Source organism: Anopheles coustani, chromosome 3, assembly GCF_943734705.1.
Source record: "Anopheles coustani chromosome 3, idAnoCousDA_361_x.2, whole genome shotgun sequence".
NCBI lineage: Eukaryota > Metazoa > Arthropoda > Insecta > Diptera > Culicidae > Anopheles > Anopheles coustani.
The window spans coordinates 35,170,635-35,186,117 of NC_071288.1; the positions used below are offsets into that span (position 1 = coordinate 35,170,635).

The 15,483-nt window shown below is 43.2% G+C and overlaps 5 protein-coding genes across 5 annotated transcripts; 2 read left to right on the forward strand and 3 right to left on the reverse strand.

Annotated features, from left to right (window-relative positions):
* Positions 1 to 1,051: 1,051 nt before the first annotated feature.
* Positions 1,052 to 4,792, forward strand: LOC131271632 (GTPase HRas). Its single transcript, XM_058273125.1, has 4 exons — positions 1,052 to 1,925; positions 2,640 to 2,780; positions 2,864 to 2,979; positions 3,063 to 4,792. The coding sequence occupies exons 1-4, from the start codon at positions 1,787 to 1,789 to the stop codon at positions 3,237 to 3,239; spliced, it is 573 nt and encodes a 190-aa protein (XP_058129108.1). The 5' UTR covers positions 1,052 to 1,786; the 3' UTR covers positions 3,240 to 4,792.
* A 1,768-nt stretch (positions 4,793 to 6,560) lies between these two features.
* LOC131271628 (large ribosomal subunit protein uL29m) lies at positions 6,561 to 7,604 on the reverse strand. Its single transcript, XM_058273122.1, has 3 exons — positions 7,478 to 7,604; positions 7,146 to 7,416; positions 6,561 to 7,061 (listed from the first exon to the last, which is right to left on the reverse strand). The coding sequence occupies exons 1-3, from the start codon at positions 7,570 to 7,572 to the stop codon at positions 6,633 to 6,635; spliced, it is 795 nt and encodes a 264-aa protein (XP_058129105.1). The 5' UTR covers positions 7,573 to 7,604; the 3' UTR covers positions 6,561 to 6,632.
* Positions 7,605 to 8,405: 801 nt separating this feature from the next.
* Positions 8,406 to 12,481, reverse strand: LOC131259997 (pyruvate dehydrogenase phosphatase regulatory subunit, mitochondrial-like). Its single transcript, XM_058261646.1, has 5 exons — positions 11,882 to 12,481; positions 9,844 to 10,687; positions 8,989 to 9,770; positions 8,745 to 8,935; positions 8,406 to 8,673 (listed from the first exon to the last, which is right to left on the reverse strand). The coding sequence occupies exons 1-5, from the start codon at positions 12,479 to 12,481 to the stop codon at positions 8,406 to 8,408; spliced, it is 2,685 nt and encodes an 894-aa protein (XP_058117629.1).
* A 922-nt stretch (positions 12,482 to 13,403) lies between these two features.
* LOC131271631 (putative glutathione-specific gamma-glutamylcyclotransferase 2) lies at positions 13,404 to 14,438 on the forward strand. The gene is made up of 2 exons (XM_058273124.1): positions 13,404 to 13,658; positions 13,728 to 14,438. Exons 1-2 carry the CDS (start codon positions 13,488 to 13,490, stop codon positions 14,190 to 14,192), a joined length of 636 nt encoding a protein of 211 aa, XP_058129107.1. The 5' UTR covers positions 13,404 to 13,487; the 3' UTR covers positions 14,193 to 14,438.
* Positions 14,439 to 14,478: 40 nt separating this feature from the next.
* Positions 14,479 to 15,303, reverse strand: LOC131271633 (uncharacterized). Its single transcript, XM_058273126.1, has one exon. The coding sequence runs from the start codon at positions 15,222 to 15,224 to the stop codon at positions 14,748 to 14,750; it is 477 nt and encodes a 158-aa protein (XP_058129109.1). The 5' UTR covers positions 15,225 to 15,303; the 3' UTR covers positions 14,479 to 14,747.
* Between the last annotated feature and the right edge of the window lie 180 nt (positions 15,304 to 15,483).

Genomic DNA, 15,483 nt, shown 5'->3' on the forward strand with positions numbered 1-15,483 from the left:
TGTCGCTCGTTTCCCAGGCGAAAAGGTTAATTCTCTTCAAGGTGTATAAATATAGAAGGTGACTTTATGTCGCTTTGGAAGGGGTGCCATATTTGAGAAGAGTTGTGTCAAAAGCCCAATCCTTTTCCGATGCCCCCCCTCAAAACCCTCGTGAATACCCCAGAAGTGTTATGTCAAGTCATGAAATGTCATTTTACACTGGACGACTTCACCTTCTATTTTATACACCTTGAATTCTCTTCCAAAAATTCGGCGAAAACAATGACCTCTCGCAAAATCGACTCTCAACCCGTTAGGCAATTTCGAGCAAATCGTCCTAAAAAACGTCCTACGTGACACAAACATCGAGCAGTTTTGTATGGTGAGTAAGACAAGTAGGACGATTGCTCGAAAAACGTCCTCCTTATGTTTCATTCCCATACAAAAAAGGAGGACGTTTGTTCGCGCGTAGACGTTTTGTGGACGATATTTCGAGCTGCCTAGCGGGAATCGGGAAAATTTGACATTCAACATTCATGTTGATTCGTCAACGAGATAGCATGACGAATTTGCACGCTGTGGAACTATTGAAAAATCCAGAAAAGATGATCACTCGTTTGAGGGTCAAGAAACCAAAAAGTCAATTGCTAATTTGTCTTTTACCCTAAATTGCAAACCAAATACTAAATTATTTTGTTCATAAACTAAGAATTGAGGAAGATTCTGTGTTTTACCAAGTTGTTTGTTTTTAAAAGAAATGTCATTTGAAAAACGGGTACAGCGAGTTTTACATTTAATATCTTAACAGATACTCAATGGCCCTAAATCAGTCTCATTACGTCTTATTATAAGCAAAATAATCGAGGTTCTTCTGTATTTCTGTGTTAAAATCGGGATCATGATTACAATCCGTCATGATTCTGATCCGTTCATATCCGAATCCGTCAATCGGGATGCAATCTTTTAGAATCCGCCTAAAGATCGCATCTTTGAGTCTTCAGAATTTCGATTCTACCATCACTAGCGCCTTGGACAAGAAAAGGAATTCGCCATTTTAAAAGGTTCACTTTGTGTCAGAAGTGATGCTACTGCTAGGCGCTCCCTACGCGGAGCGATAATTTTCCGTTTTCTGTGCGTTTCTGTTCTGCACCATGGTGAAACGACCTTCAAAGCACTAGAGATTGCAGCTTTGACCAAGAATTGTCCGTAGAACACTCAGAACTACCTTCTGCACTGGCTATCTAGGATCTGCTAGGTTGTTGAATTACCCGCTTGTACGACGTCGGGCGACGGGCGTTGTACTTCATCACCATTATAGCAGTGCCACCGTAGGCGAGCAGTGTAAAAAGTGCGATCAAAATTGCAGTAAAATAACAACACCGACATCACCGCTCCGTGGACCAGGACTAGGTGAGGCAGTGGGTGAGCAGTGCAATAGTGAAAGCGACCGGGCAGCAGTGGCCTGCAGGGGTGTGTGTGGGGGTGTACGGTGTTCGGTGCCGACCAGACGTCCAGCGGTGCAGGGGAGTTCATCAAACCTGCAGGGGTGGTGATCGAGGGAAGAAAAAAACGCGGAGTCCTGCGACAGGACAATCCAATTCGTCAATATAAAAATCCAAAAACGACCGCAATCTACCATATTGTGCGAACAGAAGTGGTGTACCGCGTTCGGGACCTGCTGCATCATCGTCCGCCTTTGCTTGCGAGGTGTGAAGCATCGCCCCAAAAGGGACAAGTTGCAGCGAAGAATATTTCCTCCGTCTCATTTCGTGGACCCGCGAGCATCGATTTGTCTACGAACGGAAAGATGACGGAGTACAAACTAGTAGTAGTAGGCGCCGGAGGCGTTGGCAAGTCGGCACTGACTATACAACTTATTCAGAATCACTTCGTAGACGAGTACGATCCAACAATTGAGGATTCCTACCGGAAGCAAGTAGTTATAGGTAAGTTCGCTAATGTGTGTGTGTGAGTGTGTGTATTTTTTATCGTTTGCATTTCCTCCCGTACAAATTGTTATTGACGTATTTTACGCTAAATGAAACAATAAAACGCCCTGTTGAACTGTAAAAATTGTTATGTGTGCGATAGGAAGTTTATTTACTTCGTAAACTAGTGCCATTGCACGGTGATTTCTGGAACCCATGTGAAGTATGCAAAACGATAAAAATGTAAACATTGATTAATACTCCATCATTTTTGGCACTAATTCGCACCAAATGTAGTATGTATACAAAGAAAAAGTAGCATATTTCAAAAAATGGTGGTTCGGTAAATCTTATATCTAATGCCATTTCCCTACAAGAAACGGCAATGGTACGAAGGCAGAACAGCGAAATCGTGCCAACTTCATTATTTTCTGCGAATAGTCGTGATGAATCAGTATTGGCCGGGATAGATGCATGGCTCCCTGCGTGTCGGAGCGGCTATTGCTTCTCACGCTAATTGAATATGACTAATTAATTCATTTACATTGGTTAGATGCGTCCTTACCGCACATGACCAACGTTGGCAAGAACGTTCGTCGGAGCCAACATTGCACAAAGTTTTAAGTCATCTCATCCGGTTGATTGTGTTTTTTACAAAAAATATATAAAAACTATTCAACCAAACATTACTCAAGACTGATGATAATCGGTTTGCTCGCCTTCTCCTTACAGACGGCGAAACGTGTTTGCTCGACATTCTGGACACGGCAGGACAGGAGGAGTATTCCGCAATGCGCGATCAGTATATGCGAACGGGTGAAGGATTTCTTTTAGTATTCGCTGTCAACAGTGCCAAAAGTTTCGAAGACATAGGTAAGTTGAAACGGCAGCAAAGCGTCACACGCGAAAAATCCCTGTCGTTGCGTTAATGCTGTTTTTCGCGCTTTCCCCGATAGGAACCTACCGAGAACAAATTAAACGCGTTAAAGATGCTGAAGAAGTGCCGATGGTGCTAGTGGGCAACAAGTGCGACCTGCAGGCGTGGGCGGTTGACATGAATCAGGCGAGAGATGTACGTACAGTGCGAAATTGTTGTTACCATTGTATTGAACTAATGCTTCCTCCTTATCCCCCGTACCGGCTCCTTTCCAACAGGTGGCAAAACAGTATGGCGTTCCATTTGTAGAGACCTCTGCCAAAACAAGGATGGGTGTCGATGACGCATTCTACACCCTAGTTCGCGAAATTCGCAAGGACAAGGAGAGAGGGAAAAAGAACCGGAAGCACCACAAGCTGGTCTCGAGCAGACGATTCAAGTGTCAGTTGCTATAAAGCTGCCTACATAAGGGAAACCGATCATCTAAACCACCAACCAACGTACAGCACAAAAAAAAAAAAACAGAAGCAGAAAACTCCGAAACAGAGATGTCCAGATACACAAACACACCGAAACGCACGCACATGCGGGATGTTTACTCCCAAAATTGAGCAGTTTTCAACGAAATCGCCACCAGCCTGGGGAAGAGAGCCATCATAGTGGATTGTGAATATCGTATTCGCCGCTCGGTGTCCATCGCCAGCAGGTCACGGTTCGACCGACACACGGGGTGGTCGCCTGTTGCAATCCCTAATACCGTACGCTTTTCGTGAATATTCAGCTGAACAATGGGCAAAGCATATGGAAAGGGACTCTTAGCTAGATTAGATGAAAAAGCAGCGGTGCTTCACTGGTCCTATGCGTCGTAAAGCGCACAAACCTCCTTATTTGCATATAACCGGTAGCACTGAATGCCTGGTGGAGGAAGGACTTTGTGGGTGCTATCATCCGTTCCACTTTGCAGCAGTGGGTGCATACCTTCGGATCACACGACACGATGACGGTCAAGTAGCAAGAGTGATCAGTTTCGTCTGCCTAACGGCTAAGCTCTAACAACCAACTCTACCACAAACACCACACACATCCATCCTCTTTTCCTTCCCGACAAATTGGGAGCACAGAAGAAAATGTCTTTGAAAGCCAATGCAAACGCATCGGGACTGTTGGAGCAAAAAACAGTGCAGCAGCACTTCCTGCAAAGGAGAGAGGGAGAGATCGAAAGCGATTTGTTCACACATCCACACGTACACCTGTTTGTATCTAATCTTCTTGCTCTACCCATAAGAGGGAATAAACGTTTTTCACTCGTCTGCCTGTAAAGATCTAATATAAAGTAAAATCTACGAACATTAGGTAATTTAGATAACTCTTTTGCTCTTAAAAAACTCACATGTCTACCTACCAAGAGTGATAAACGGCTTACGGTGAATGCTTCAGCGCACAGTTCATAGGAAAACAAAGAGAGCTAAAGAAAACCGCTCATGTTTGGTGTGAAATCCCGGGCGAAATCCTTCTCGATCCCTGCACGATCCATCGTCGAAGGATCGCCGAAATAGGGTGGAGGAGTGGCCGTACGAAAGCAAAACGCAAAAATGTCGTGCACAACAAAAACGACCAGCACGAGGGCATTGAGCATTAGGAAGTATTTACCTACTAGTACGGAATAGTCACACATTGGTAAGCCAACTCTGCTGACGCTCTGGGAAGCGAAATATATATATAAATCTATATATATAAAAGTATCGTGCTCCACATTTTGTCGTAAAAGAAATGCCAAGGTTCAAATTACAAACAAGTAAACGTGTTCGATGCGATACGTCGGTAGATAAGTAAGATTTCTAAAAGAAACTGAAACAGAGGGATAGGAAGATGCTGATAGGGCAATTGAGCGATATATTAGTAGAGAATGGCAAATTGCGAAACTATCCGTGAATAACCAGATATCTTATTAGTTTTAAAATTATATGAAAATGAACGTAAAAAAGAAGAAAAAAAAACTTGACCCTTACTCCTTTGTATTGTGTTATTTTGTTCCGTTTTATTATGTTTAATGGCTAATATCGTGTAAACCTCTTTGTAACATGTTTGTTACTCGACTGGCATGGCGAAACCGTTTGAGTTTGGTTGTGGTTCTGTTGTGCAGCTTGAACCTTCGGTGGGAGGTCCGTTCAGAACAAGTGTGTTACAGACTCCATCGACGAAAGCCTCTGAAGAGATAATGTTGTACGATTTACATTTTCGGATCACGGAATATATTTTGTTCGTACGTAACGGAAAATAACGTGCAGTGTTGTATTAACGACATATGATTTGCGTTTTGTTTGCGATCACTTGTTAAAAATAATTTATACCGTTGAAATGTTCCTTTGTGTTGCAGGACATTGTAGAACCACAAGTGTTGTTTTGTTTTGCGCATATCCATTTTATTGTGTTCAAAGCCGGCTCGCGTTCCCTCCTCGTTTAGGAGAATACAGGCAAAGTTTTTAGGAGAATTTTTATAGTTGTAGCATGTGCAAAACAGAGTGTGGAATGGAAAACTCAGGCTTAAAAACAATTGAGGGAGCACCTCTTGGCGCAATGGTAAAAATCTTGTGAGAGCATTGTTCAAGTCAAGGTAACGTATTCGTATCGATGGTAGTGCATAATTTAAGTCAAGACTTTGCCTGTAAGGAAGGAACAACCTAACCTAAGCATATACAGAGGAACTACTCTCACAGCTCTTTCGGTGGCGAATTGTAAATCGAGTAACGTGTATAATGATATAAATGTTTCTTTTTCGTCAAATTATCCAACACACTTAACTCAAGGAAAGAATGCAAAAACAGGTGGTGGCAAAGCAGATCCATGTTTCGATTACAGTTTCAAAAGACTCACTTGACGAGGCACACTTGGATCGACGAATACTCATGTGCTCGCAGTACATACGCTTATAGTTGGAAGGTTGGCCAGGCCCCACAAATCGTTCGCCACAGAAAGGACATGCACTAGGAATTGGGTATATGAAAAAATAGAAGCAAATGAGAAGGGCAGATGGGGAAGAAAATAAATAGATTGCAGAGCGGCCTTTTCCTTGTAGATGTCGACAGGTACTACGAAACGAAAATGATAAAAGCTTTTCTCTCATCAATTACTCTCATATGTTGCTATTGAAAATTATCCAATTTAAAGTATGTACGCAGGACATTGTAATACAAACGCTACCATCCTTTGCAACGCGGCAATAGCCTAGAAAAACGTGCAAAACGCTCGAATACACTTGCAGTCGGTAGTGTAAGCAGTGTGTAGCCTATTTCCTCTTGAAGGGAAATCTGTAATACGGCGTAAATGGATAGTTACAACATATTTAAGAAAAACACCCACACACCACACACAGGATTAATCGGCAGACAGAATATTAATGGACCACCCTGCAGGGTAGGTCACAATCCAAATTGTTGTGCAGGACAGGCGTTCGACGCAAGAAAACGATGTCGGGCGACACTATCGCCGTTTCGTCCATTCAAAATGGGTTTTGTAAAGCGGTATAAGAAATGCATAGTAAACGCTTGTAACAAACTGCAGCGCAACGGGAGAGGAGCAAGATATAAGCATAAATAAACAAATATTAAACAATGCATTAACAAAAAACAAACAAGTACATCTACCTACGGTCAGTAATAACAGTATGGAGCGGATCCTACGGATGGTGAAATGATAAGAAATAAAAAAATGTATTCAATACAACTCGAAAACACATTTGATTTTCATTCTCATAATATGGCGAATCTAGAGACCGAAATTTAAAAGAAGATAGTTATGTAGTTTATGGTTCTTGTATTCACAACTATTTCATTCACACTGACACACGTTTACGAGCCTTTCGGTGCAGACTGATTGATACGGATTTTATCCAGTTTGTACAGCTTCTCCACATCGACCGATGGGAATCGCTGAGCTAGCGTTTCCCGGTCGATGTTGGGGAACCGGCGCAATAAATGGACCACCTCATTACGTTCCCTGTTACGCAGCTTTCGCTTCTCGTTGTACAGCCTCTCACGATACATGCGTAAGAATTTCCATACGGCCGAACCACCAAATGTAAACTTGTGGCGTTCGTTCCACTTGCGATTAGCAAACTTTGGAATGACGTGCTCAAACGAGCGATAGAAAAACCGTATTCCAAGCTCATTCGGTCTGACCCGCCCAGGACGTTCACCGTTTTCGCCAGTTTCCAGCAGATAGTATGCACGGTTCCGCTCCCGTACCACTTCTTCCAAATTTTCCATCGACTCCTTTACCTGGAATGAGGACAATAGTTCTTCATTTATCAACATTCAACTCATGTGACGAAACAATTTTGAGCGACGAAACGGCTTCTTTACCTTATCCAACCGCTCGGGACTGGGGAATAATTCCATTTTTTCTTTACATTCGTGCTCCATCGTTAGCAGCATATTACGCTCCTTTAGCAGCACGAACCAGAGTTTGTGCAAGTCGCTGTTGGATTTAATGCGCAGATCATCCCTCGTCCATCCCCGGCCATGTTTTACTTCCTGTTCGCCCCAGTTTTTCTTGTCGTCGAAAAACTCCATCAAATCTTTTCGCGGGCTCGTCGTAGCAATTGTGCGCACAGGTAATATCACTCCTCCAGTCCTGCAGAACCCCAAACGACAAACGATGTATTTTATGTAATCAAAAACGGGTGCAAACATACCTTTGCAGTATGGCGGATGCTTGCTGTGAACTCACTGTCGCTAGGCATTTTGAAAGTTGTTGGGAAATCGGTAAAAACTGTCTGAAAATATTCATTTTGCACGTAAGATCAGCGAATTTCCCGAAAGAAAATGTGTGTTTTCTGCCGGGTTGTTTACAATTATCAAGTACTGTCAAAACGCAGGGTTGGATTGAATAAAAAAAAAATCAAAGTCGCATCAATCGTACGGTAACGATAAATTTCAAATTGTAAACCTATCGTTTGCCGTTGTTTCGAATTGTTGTGTTGAATTGAAAAAAAATATTTTTTCTACGTAATTGTGGATAAAACAATTCTTGTTAGGCTGGGATCGGTTTTTATCTTCGGTAAATTTTAACATACTCAGCCCAATATGGCGCAATGCTTAAAATAATATCATCGAGTAGGACACTGGAACAATTCAAAGCAAAAGTCTAAATTTTCAATCGACAAATAACTAGAACAGTCATCTTATTCTCCATGAACTGAAATTGAAAATTCCCAGGCTTCTTAGCAGGTGTAAGATGCATGCACAAAAAATTGAGTTATGATTTCAATGCTTCAATTTCACTAGAAATCGTTGAAAACATTTTTGTAAAATAATAATATGAGCTACTTTAATTAAGCTAGTCCAATAGTCTCTAGTTTGCCACGATAATACCCCAAATTCTAGTCCTTCTTCGTCTTGTTTGTGTATCGTTTATCGATATTTTTAATACTTTACAACAATGGTATATTGGCACTCTACTTTATCTTGCCACCGATGGTCATCAATTGCCATTCAGTTTAAAATAAATTGTATCTTTTATATATATTTCTTGTTAAGCATAAATAACCATCACATACAAATTTGTGCTCTTATATGTTAAACATCAAGAGAGTGGCCCTTTAATAGAGAGCGACTAGGGCATTAATTTCGACTATTTTTTAGGTACTGTTTCTTCACCTTAACAACGGTCGGTCGGTAGGATTTACTACGATGCTCACGCTCGATGGCACTGGCCAAGGCTGCTTTAGGATGGATATGTTGTGCCAAACGGAACCGTTTGCCAGCTATGTCTATATGATAGACCGCGTCTTTATCCATAATGAACTCAGTAGTTATGGTCTGTAGAGCATTACTTTCCGGCCGGCTAATGTATCCCAGGCAGACAAGTTTTTCCGACGCAAACCCGTAGCTGGAAGGAAAGGTATGGAATCACGACTAAGAAAAAAAGGCCCAGTTATTTTGCTTGTGCCTTATACTTACCCAGCTGAAGTGACGGTACCACAAAACTCACTATTTCGATACAACGGTTCACCTCCCCAAGGCCAAACGTCCTTCTCGATGTCGATGTCTTCCACGTGGAATAGCACCAATCGCTTCTTCAGGCCATCCCTTTTCTGCCGCTCCAACGCTTGTCGACCGATGAAATTTTCTTTTTTCTTCAATTGGGAAATCTGTAAATCAATCATTGCTCAGCACACAAAGGACATGCACACACCGTACTTACATCCAATCGTACCGAGTAAAACACGCCCGCCTCGAATGGTGTCGTCATGCTGGTCAATTCATCACCCCAGAACGGAATGAACTTATCGATGCGCAGAAATCGTTGCGTCAGTGTTCCCACGTCGCGGGCCCCGTAGTCTCTTCCGACGGTCATCAGGCGATCGTACACGTGTAGCGCGTACTCGGACGGAACGTACAGACAGTATCCGGGCATTCCGGTGTGCGTAAAGGACATGATCATTACATCGCTCGCGTAGCCAATGTTGAGCTTCTTGTAGGTGAATGGAGCCAACCGTACGTCCGAGTTGGACAGTTCGCTCATCAGGGGCGTGGACTTCGGTCCAACGACATTTATCACGGTATACATGGAGGTAACATCGTTCAGCATAACCGAGCCATCGGTGGGAAGGTTCCGGGACATCCATTCGTAAATACGCGTCTGTTGCGAGGACGGCGAGATCATGAAGTAACTATCCTCCGATTGTCTTATCAGCATGCAATCGTTCTCATATCCACCACGATCGTTTAGCATTCCGGTATGCACGATATGGCCAACGGTAATGTTCACATCGTTGGCACACATTTTTTGCAGATAGTTCAGCACGGCATTCCCACCCGAAGGCATCTCCGACTGGACGCCCGGTTTGATTTCAATCTTTGAGAACGACGATATATCGATGATGCCGACGTGCTGGGCACATGCTTGATATTCTTTTTCCATGTTGTGGAAGAATTTTGGCTTGTAGAAACTCCCCTCCGGTAGGGAAGGCAGTGGATCTCCTCCTAAGGACGAAAGGGAAATTATTTTCCAATTCAACGACTCTCGAAAAAGGGGTTGGATTAACGAGACGCTTACTTCGATAGTCTGCATCGAAGTACAGAGCCCTTTCGTATCCCATCTTGGTGCCAAAAACTGCCCCCCGGGCTTCCAGTACACTGTACAGCGGGGAACAGCGCAATTTGCGGGAGAATTTGTACTCGCTCTGGTTCGGATAGAGTATGGCGTACTGCCGGCCAACGACTTCGCGGATACGCTGCTGCAGATACTGCCGGTTGTTGTGTAAATCCAAAAATCGTTGCACATTGAACGGCAGCATATCGATCGTGGGCTTCCCGCTGATGATCCATTCCGCGAGTGCCTTCCCGACGCCACCCGATCCTTGCAGAGGGTTCCCGTTCATCCCACACGCTACAAAATAGTTTTTCACCTCGGCCGACTCACCGAAAATCAACCGTCCGTCCGGGGTAAAGTTGTCGGGGCTATTACGAACCGTTGACATACTCATGTCACGCAGCACCGGCAATCGATCGACCGCTTTCTCCCACAGAGGCGCGCAATGCCGGGCGTCCTGGTGCAGATGACTTTGCCATTCTTTCGGGATGTCCTTCGTTTCCTCGAACGCCGGTTTGGCCTCCTTCTCGAACCATCCGATCAGCAGCGATTGGTCAAGCTGTCGCACGTATAGATTGGAATCGTAATCGCGAACGCACGGCAGAAGGTTGTCGTCGTCCGTTGGCAGGTTGATGTTGGGAGTTAGGGCGTAGTAATGCTGTGCGGGATAGGCCGGGATGCGTACGGGTGGTTTGCATTTGAGGCCGAGCTCCCGGGCCCACATGCCACTGCAATTCACGAAGTACTCGCAGCTGATGGTTCCGACGTCCGTGTCCACTGCATCAACTCGCCCATTTTTTGTTTTTATCTGCGAATCAAATTAATTTACATAGTATCAGCAGTGTTGCGTTCATTGCAGAAGTCATTTGAAAGGAATTTTACATAACAGAATATTGTGACAAATTATCACCACCTTTTAAACTTTGTGTGTCTTTGAATAAGTAAATAAATACATTAATGAATAAACGGGTGGATTGTTGAGGAATTAGTTAGTTGTGAATCGTTTCAATTGAAATAGTTAAACAACCTCGACGGCGTGGGTTGGAATCCAAACCAGGCATGACCAAGACGGTTGTTACACAAAAAAGAAGAATTTTTTTTAATACTTTAAGACGGAAAAGTGATATCCAATGATGTCTGAGCCACTCAATTGAAACAGCAAAATTATCCCAACGCGATGTCGGGGGACGTATGGAGAATTACTCCTCCAACATTTATACATTATAGGGTGCGATTGAAACCTATAAGTGTTAAATTAATTTATAAAAAAAATCCAAATAATCTGGCAGCAAAGCCAAGCGTTTTTTTCTTTTTCGTTAAGTCTAATTCGAGTGATAGATCGATGAAGAATCAACTACAAAAGTACAATTAATTGTACGTAGTGTTATATTTCGCTTAATGATTGATAATGATGATGATTTAGTCCACGGATCGCAAAGTACGGCCCGCGGGCCAAATCCGGCCCGCCAACTGATTGTATCCTGTACGTAATAAAATTTCAGTGTTTCATTTAAAAATCCAACCCAATTTTTATAAGATTTGTCCACGATGTCAGGTCTGTTTTCTTCCCAAAGATGAAGATTAATATTGTTCAACGAGGTGTTCCTGTTACATGTTGAAAAAAACATCAAAATAAAACGAAAATAAGAACGTACTCCACTCAAAAGGGTACTACTTTAAAAACATTAAGTCATTGTTTAAGAAATGTATGCCGATCCGTGATTTAGTCACATAACTTACGCTGGTTGGTGGTTAAATGGTTGGTGGCTAAAATGGTTCTAAACATAAACTTTGGTTTGAAGATGGATTATAAATTTGGCAAAATATCCACCAACAATGACAATATTTCAGCATAAAGTTTGTTCAATGTCCAAAGAGCCAATGCATTCTACTTCCATTCACACGATCGCACAACTCTGCGACTCGCTTGACGATCGATCGTGGCATGCTAGTTAGTTTAAAAGGGTTCGCTAATTCTAAACGTGCCAATTTTCATACTTACATATTTCACCTCACAGCCTTCGAAATATTTTACACCCATTCGCTTCGCTTCGTCGGCCAACACCTGTACGACAGCGGCCGAATCCGCGATGCAATCGTCCGGAACATAGACGGCTCCCTGGAGATCTTCGGTGTGCAGAAATGGATGCAGCTTCTTCACCGTCTCCGAGTCGACCAGCTCGCACTGCATACCGGTCGGTAGAATGTACGCGGCCCGCCGTTGCAGCGCTATCATGCGGTCGTGGGTTTGCGCTAAATTAAGACTGCCACATCTTCGCAGGCCAATTTCGTGACCCTGCTGGTGTAGCTTGTGGTATAACTTGAGACTTTCCACCACTATGTTGCGCTCGGGGGTCGGCTTGAACAGACCGATCGTGCCCGACCCGAAATGGGAAGTTCCACTGCCGACCTTGCTCTGATCAAGCACCACCACATTACTCCAACCATTGTCCGCCAGATGATACGCGACGGAGTTCCCCAGAAGGCCGGCACCCGCTACCACAACACGTGCTTGATTAGGGCTGCTTCCATCGCCCGCAAAACGCACTTGTTTCAGCGGCTTCGATCGCGAAACGGGGCCATTTCTTAGTATCTTCAACATTACGACCAGACGCGATACTGCTACTAAATCACTAGTTTGCCCTGTTTGATTGCGCACAGTTTTCGGTCGAATTGGGGCTTACATAATTCAATTTAAATCACACCAGATGACGGAACACGTCTGATCGCACGCGGTAGCGCAGATCGACTCATTAGAGGTCGTGCCAGTCTGTGACACCCGTCGGAAACGTTTTCACACAGTCGACGAAATACAAGCAGCCGGAATCCGTCGCGATTTTGTGACAGTGATCGATATTCAATATTGTTGACATCGTTGGGCAAAAACAGGCCGATTCCTTTCAGCATGCACATGCGCGCGGAATTCCCGCCTACGAAACCATTTTTTTTTGACAACGGATGAAAATGTATATCGTACGGTTGGTGGAAAGTGGGGGTGAGGCTGTGATGCTGTTTGTAAACAAAGAGTAAGGAGAGGTTGTTGTCGTAATTGTTCGTGTTGCACACGTGCTTCTTCGGAATCCTTGCCTGCGAAAAGGTGCGGGTACTTATGGAAGGGATTTAAAAGGAATAAGAAAGCAATTCTGTGTTATTTCTGGAAGGAAGGAATAACATATTCTATACAAAATCAGTTTATTTTTTGTTCAATTTCATTAGTCTCTTTGAAACGCATTTACATGAATGTGAAAAACGAAGTAATCTGGCGATATTTGCTAAAGTAGAAGTATCCATTTGAGACGGTTTTGCATCCATGAAATTTACGAGTTTTTGAGGAATGATGGTGAACGAAGTAATTTATTTTTCTTGATAATGTGCCATTTTTATTCGTCAATCCATTTCATCAGTTCGTTTTGTCAGTTCAAGCCTATGCAGCAACGGCCCAGCTGATTTGCTATGTGTTTATTTTTTTACTTGTTTGACAGCATTGAAATCAGCTGTTAATCAATAAAAAATTTGTACCTTGCGCGAAGCGTTACAAATTGTTGGTACACGTTGAACCCTTTTTTATTCGTGAAATTGTTGTCGTTCACAAATTCCTGTGTAGAAACATGTCATCCATGGAAGTAGAAAATGACCAAAACGATGTTTGGATTTTCGGCTACGGTTCATTGGTGTGGAAGGCAGATTTTCCATACGAAGAAAAACGAACAGGATACGTTAAAGGTTTTCTGCGTCGATTTTATCAGAACAGCATTGATCACCGTGGCACGGCCGAACAGGTGAGTTTGTGAAACCATTGGTGTGACAATTGAAAGTTTCTAAAAATCATGGTTTTTTGTTGTCTGCAGCCCGGCCGGGTGGTTACTTTAATGCGGTCAAACGATTCGGAGTCTAAAGTGTGGGGCATGGGCTATCGCATCGCCAACAAAGACAAACATCAGGTTCTGCAGCATCTAGATCATCGAGAAAAAAATGGCTACGAACGGCACAGCGTAAGATTCTACCCATTTCCGTGGAGCCAGCAGCAGTTGAATGATCCACAACCGATCCTGCTGTACGTGGCCACCCAAGATAATCCATCTTTTGCCGGGCACAACGATGAGCTGGAAACAATAGCGGAACAAATTCTGATTTCGGCTGGCCAGAGTGGTAGAAATCCAGAGTATGTGTACAAACTAGCCGAAGCAATGCGACTGCTCTACCCTGGAGAAGAGGACGATCATTTGTTTGAGCTGGAAAAGATTCTCCTGAAACGTGATCAAACTGGTACTGAAGGAGATATCAATCGATCAGAACTCAGTAAAGAAGGTTAGTCGTTGGGTTTGGAATAACGTGCTGCAGGCGGCACTTAAATAGCATGATTTTGAAAGTAAGTCTATGTGCACTATTTCTCATGTGTTACGAGCTTTTCGTTGCGGCTTTTTTGGAAGCACAGCAAGATTTTATTTCTTTTGATCCAAAACCAATAAATTATCAATGCACTCACATGCAATCAAGAAGAACAACTGCTTCAATAGAAATTTTAATTGTGTTAAAAATGGATGCCACAACCATTCCGCTATTCATGAATTTCTTTCATCTTGTTAATGCGATTAATGAACAATTATATTTGAATTGTGCTGATTCGAAGCATTAATTTATATCGCTGTATTTAACTCGTTCCCGGGTACATTATGTAGCACTTTTCCAGTAAAAGATGCGTTCAGCATTCATATGAAAAAAGATCTAGAGTAAAAAATCAATCGAAGCACTAAAATAGTTGACGGTGAGATAAAATTGCCAGCAGGATGATTTTCATTGCCTCAATCGTGTTTTGAATTTCTGTTGTTCCAATAAATAATAAACAGCCAATAGTTGGTGCACTCGCTCTAACTGTTATCCGCACTACCTCCAAAATCTTCCTGTGCCGTTTCATTCAATACGCTCTTCTCCAGATGGAAATTGTATTCATGTGAGTATAAAATTTGCGTAATGTACGATAAGACATCGTACGTCTGGAGGCGAGATAGCTCGTTCAGGTCGTCCACGCAGAGCTCAGGAGCGAGCTTAAATGGTACTTGGCTCATGAAGTGGGTCAACTTTTCTTCACTGTACTGTCGGGCGACTGGTTCAACTTTTGCCGGTCCTTTGGCTAACGGGCCAGGAATGGCAGGATACAGTCCTGATTCACCTGGAGACATCGGCGATTTTTCACCTTCGGCACCAACGTTGGGCTTGGGTGATGCACCTCGTCGCTCGATAAAGATGAAATCATCCTCGCGTGGCGGTGCCGGAGCTGCTCCCGGTATTGGTTCTACTGGGGTCTGTGTCGGGCTGGGTTTTTTGGCTTTGAAAAACGAGAACATCTTAACGCTTTGGTACTTGTTTTGATGTTCCTTTAAATCTGGTACGATGGTTGCGCACTTTGTTATGGTTTTCAATGAGTCATTTAGTGTTGTACAGAATCGCGATTCGGATGATTCGAAGATTCGATTCCTAGACGGATTCTAAGGATTCGAGCCCCATTTGACGGATTCTAAAGTTTTGATTCTTTTGGGATTCGAATCAGATTTGATTTGTTTGAGTCTTGACTTGATTCCTTTTTTACTTGATTCGAATCTATTT

Coding starts and splice junctions, on each gene's coding strand:
- LOC131271633 (XM_058273126.1), bottom strand. CDS start 15,224: ATGTTCTCGTTTTTCAAAGCCAAAAAACCCAGCCCGACACAGACCCCA.
- LOC131259997 (XM_058261646.1), bottom strand. CDS start 12,481: ATGTTGAAGATACTAAGAAATGGCCCCGTTTCGCGATCGAAGCCGCTG. Junction 9,771..9,843: donor CTTCGATGCAGACTATCGAA/GTAAGCGTCTCG, acceptor TTTCGTCCTTAG/GAGGAGATCCACTGCCTTCC. Junction 8,936..8,988: donor TTTACTCGGTACGATTGGAT/GTAAGTACGGTG, acceptor ATTGATTTACAG/ATTTCCCAATTGAAGAAAAA.
- LOC131271631 (XM_058273124.1), top strand. CDS start 13,488: ATGTCATCCATGGAAGTAGAAAATGACCAAAACGATGTTTGGATTTTC. Junction 13,659..13,727: donor ACCGTGGCACGGCCGAACAG/GTGAGTTTGTGA, acceptor TGTTGTCTGCAG/CCCGGCCGGGTGGTTACTTT.
- LOC131271628 (XM_058273122.1), bottom strand. CDS start 7,572: ATGAATATTTTCAGACAGTTTTTACCGATTTCCCAACAACTTTCAAAA. Junction 7,417..7,477: donor GCATCCGCCATACTGCAAAG/GTATGTTTGCAC, acceptor GGGGTTCTGCAG/GACTGGAGGAGTGATATTAC. Junction 7,062..7,145: donor GTCCCGAGCGGTTGGATAAG/GTAAAGAAGCCG, acceptor TCCTCATTCCAG/GTAAAGGAGTCGATGGAAAA.
- LOC131271632 (XM_058273125.1), top strand. CDS start 1,787: ATGACGGAGTACAAACTAGTAGTAGTAGGCGCCGGAGGCGTTGGCAAG. Junction 1,926..2,639: donor CCGGAAGCAAGTAGTTATAG/GTAAGTTCGCTA, acceptor TTCTCCTTACAG/ACGGCGAAACGTGTTTGCTC. Junction 2,980..3,062: donor ACATGAATCAGGCGAGAGAT/GTACGTACAGTG, acceptor CCTTTCCAACAG/GTGGCAAAACAGTATGGCGT.